We start from the raw sequence: 4,015 nt of genomic DNA, 5'->3' as shown, positions 1-4,015 counted from the left end.
CAAAGCTGCATTCTTCAAGTTCAGTAGACCCTCTAGATTGCCCAAATTAAGTTCTTTTTTCTGATTATTTGGATCGGTTACAGATTTTTTGAACATCTTATTTCCTACGGATTCCATAGATTCTCTAACTTTTACAGATTCATCATAGAATGCGGGTCATTTTTCGACATGCCTGGCAATTTGGAACAAGTATAATCCGGAATGTCTGGTTACTTTACCGTAGAATTTAGGGTAAACGGCATCCTATGATTACGGTATTGATGTTAATTTAAAAAAATGCAAAAAGTGTGAAAAGAGTGAAATGATTGTCTTTTGTTAAATTTTTGTCGTTCAAACAAGGCAAAAACATAACTATTTTCACTTTTGCTCCGGAATGATTTTATGGCCTTTCGCGAAAATTCAGAGATGTCCACAACGGTAGCACCCTGCCACACCGATCGGAAAGGCAACGACGAACGGGCCCCAAACTATAATTTCTCGAATTACATCCGCAACTAAGAACACAATCACCGGAGTCGAAGCCTGCTTCGTCGTCATTAATTTTGCCGATGATGGTGTCGAAGATGACGGATGATGATGGCGGCAGGGAGCGGTCCCACTTGGATTGGGTTCTACCGGTTCCCCATTCAGACATGGAAAATTGGTGTGTAATTTGAATTTTACGTCCGCGCCAGGTCCGGGAGCGTAAAAGTTCCAACTTTCATTCTTTAGCTGCTCAAAGCCGCCCGAAAGAGTCAGTGCCACCGAAGCAGGAAGAACGATTTGCAACGCCCTAAAAAGTCGTTTTTTTTTTATTTGGCTCCCATCGTGGCACGGGAATCTCCTCAAGTTGAGACAAAGGGTCAAATAATTCGCCGAAAATTCTCTGATTAATTCCCGATGCGTGTGTGAAACTGTTAATACACGCTGAGGGTCTTAAAATTGCATCTTCATCGGGCTCCGAAAGACTGACGATAGTGGCTTCTACTTGGATGGGAACTGATGCAGATGCGCATATAATAGGGAAAGAGAAATGAACTCAAATCACGAAATCGACGCTTGATTACGGTTATTTTACGGCTGAAGGTTGCAGACGATTTAAGCTATTATTCGAATTGGAACGGTTTCTTGTTGCGAATGATACACAAGCTTTTGGTCGTTGCTTGTGTTATGAGGTTTAAAGTGCCTTTAACAAGCACCTGAAAATCTTGAAAGTTATTTTTTAAATGTTTTTTTTTTGTTATGAAGCGTTATAACTATTGAAAGTAACAAAGTTAGGAATTTTATCTCAATAAATAAATATTCTACAAACTACAAATGCTTTTCTAGTTGAAATTCTCTTTATTCCGCTCAAATAAGAAAAATGCTTAGACAGTTTCACAAAGTTTGGATTCAGTACGGCCTCTGGTACTGCCGGTTTCCGCCGCCGCCTCCTCGTTGCTTGCCGCCCTGGTAACCACCGCCACCGTAACCGGAATAGTCGTAGTTGTCGTAGCCCCAGCCGCCGCCGCCGCCGTTGCCGTATCCACCACCGAATCCTCCTCCGAAGCCGCCTTGGTTGTATCCACCGCCGAATCCTTGTCCGCCGCTCCAATTTTGCCCATAGGATCGCTGACCACCGAAGCCTCCTCTGCCGCCTCGACCTCCGCGCATGTTACCTCGCATCGGTCCACGACCACCCATCTGGGTGCCATCCTGCTTGGGGGTGGCCCGCTTCACATCCACTTCCTTGCCACCCACTGTCTGCTTAGGCGTCTTCAAGAGCTCCGTCACCACAGCTTCCGATTCGTACGTGATGAAGCAGAAGCCTTTCCGTTGGTTCTTCATCTTATCGAAGGGCATCTCCAGCTCCACCACGGATCCGAACTGTTCGAAGAATGTTTTCACTTCCTCGTCAGTGGTTTCCGGACTCAAGCCGCCGACAAAGATTTTGCCCTGTCTGGCCTTTGCCTTCTTCGGATCAACCTTCTTGCCGTTGACGGTATGGTCTTCGAATGCCACGACCTTATCGATCGACTCTGGACTGTTGAAAATGATGAACGCAAAACCCCGTGAGCGGCCCGTCTGGGGGTCGGTCTTGACGTTCACACTTTCGATCTCACCGTACTGTCCGAAATGGGTGCGCAGATCCTGCTCGGTGGTTTCTTTGCTCAGCCCACCGACGAACAGCTTCCTGTCGTCGTTGGGGGCAGAGTTCCCGTTGGTTTCCACTTCCTGCTGGTTTGTGCTCTGGTCCTGCGAGTCGGCCATTTTCGTTCGTTCCGATGCACAGTGTAGTATGGTCCGGTCAATATTACTTCGTCAACTGCGGTTGCTAGATAGTAGAGAAATTTATTTGATACATGGAGGTATATTTAAAGGCAATTGTTAATTCGGTTAAATTTCGGTTAAGGGTAAACAAATTTAAATTTTTAACGGCTGTTACCTCCCTCGACAAAGAGAAATTGAGAGGTAGATTAGCCAGAATACCTCGTTGGCAGCACAGTAGCTCTGGTAGGTAAGTCTGTTATGAATCTTGGAAAGAAGGCGTGGTCGTAGTTACCGGTTTACTTCATCGCCTTTTCTGATTCATGTTGAACAGGTAAACGTTTGCGCCGACTCACTGCTGCGGTGACGGCTATTTTTGATTGTTTGTTGATAAATTTAAGTTATTTTTCGTGTGTTATCCATACCCAGTCATCCGTACTCTGCTTTTTCTAATTACAAGATGACAACAATAAGATGATGCGCACAATTGATAAAGCTTGAATAAGTACACTTTTTTTTACTGATGTTGATACGTAGTCACAAGTAAATATGTTTCATTTGAGCTAGTTAAGTTTGAGTAGTTCGCATTCGAGATTTATTGTGATCCATTTTTATGGAAAATTTATTGCTCTATATCCAATTTTTCAACCCAAATTTAATTCAATTCATTAACTCTAGAATTTTTTTTCTTCTTCATCTTTTCAATGGCTCACATTCCAACTGGAACTTGGCCTGCTTTTCCACTTAGTGTTCTATTTGAATTTTCTTAGTTATTAATTGAAACTTTTGAATTTTTTGAAAAAGGGGCAGAGGGCCGGGCAGAGAATCGAACTCGCCATCTCCAGATTGGCAATCTTAGGCCTTTGCTCGTAAGGCTAACTGGAGGTCCCTGTAGTTTATTTCTCATCAACAAGCTGTGATTATGTAATTTATTTGTAAAGCGCACATAATTATGCTATTGGGTCACGAAAATGAGTATTGGGGGTCTATGAATTTACGAAGTGAAAACGTTAAAATGAAAGTTGCAGCCTACAATTTTAAGGATGCTAGAATCTTATGGATAGCCTAGAGGTCGAGAGGTGAACACGTCTCATAAAAAATCTTTTTGATTCTCTAAAACAAGGAATTTACAGCAGAGCCGTACAATGGACTCTCAACGCTATCGGCGAAACCATGATTGATCGCCCTTTACTTAATGAAATAAAATGTACAGTATTTTATATTTAGAGATCAATTGAGATCTTACTTCAAAGAGGGAAAATTAAAAGATTTAGCTGTTCAGAGATCCTACAAAAACAGTCGAAAATATTCCGCGGTCTGCGGGTTTGCTGAAACACCCTTCCAAGATTTTTTGAAACATTCTGATATTTTTTCAAGGATTTTCGCAGAGGTGGACTAGCAGGTTATATAAATTTCCGAATGTTCTTTCCGGTGGTCTATTAATTATAATTGACGTAAAAGGCGTTTCGGAAAAATATCAGATGCATCTAACAAAAAGTTTGATCCCCTTTCTCATTTTCGATTTAACACAGCCAATTGATTCACAATTTGCGCGTTGATGTTACATGAATAAGAAAAAGTAGAAAGATGATAATCGAAAATATCTCCACGGGAAAGCATACGAAGAAGTTTTGCTGTGGGTATTCATGACAATTTTTTGTTATGGAATTCGACAGTGCATGCAATCTTTGAGTTTGGGGAGACACGATCCCCTTTCTATGATATTTGCGCAATAAATATTGTTTCGAGCCAACTCTTCATTCTGTCGAATTAAATCTGTCAAATCCAA

General features: G+C 42.0%; 1 protein-coding gene across 1 annotated transcript; it reads right to left on the bottom strand.

Annotated features, from left to right (window-relative positions):
• Positions 1-1,297: 1,297 nt before the first annotated feature.
• LOC134208107 (RNA-binding protein squid-like) lies at positions 1,298-2,298 on the bottom strand. Its single transcript, XM_062684191.1, has one exon. It carries the CDS (start codon positions 2,227-2,229, stop codon positions 1,372-1,374), a length of 858 nt encoding a protein of 285 aa, XP_062540175.1. The 5' UTR covers positions 2,230-2,298; the 3' UTR covers positions 1,298-1,371.
• Positions 2,299-4,015: the final 1,717 nt, after the last annotated feature.

This window comes from Armigeres subalbatus, chromosome 1, assembly GCF_024139115.2.
Source record: "Armigeres subalbatus isolate Guangzhou_Male chromosome 1, GZ_Asu_2, whole genome shotgun sequence".
Classification (NCBI taxonomy): domain Eukaryota; kingdom Metazoa; phylum Arthropoda; class Insecta; order Diptera; family Culicidae; genus Armigeres; species Armigeres subalbatus.
The sequence above is the reverse complement of the archived record's forward strand: the minus strand, read 5'-3'. Positions and strand labels throughout refer to the sequence as shown.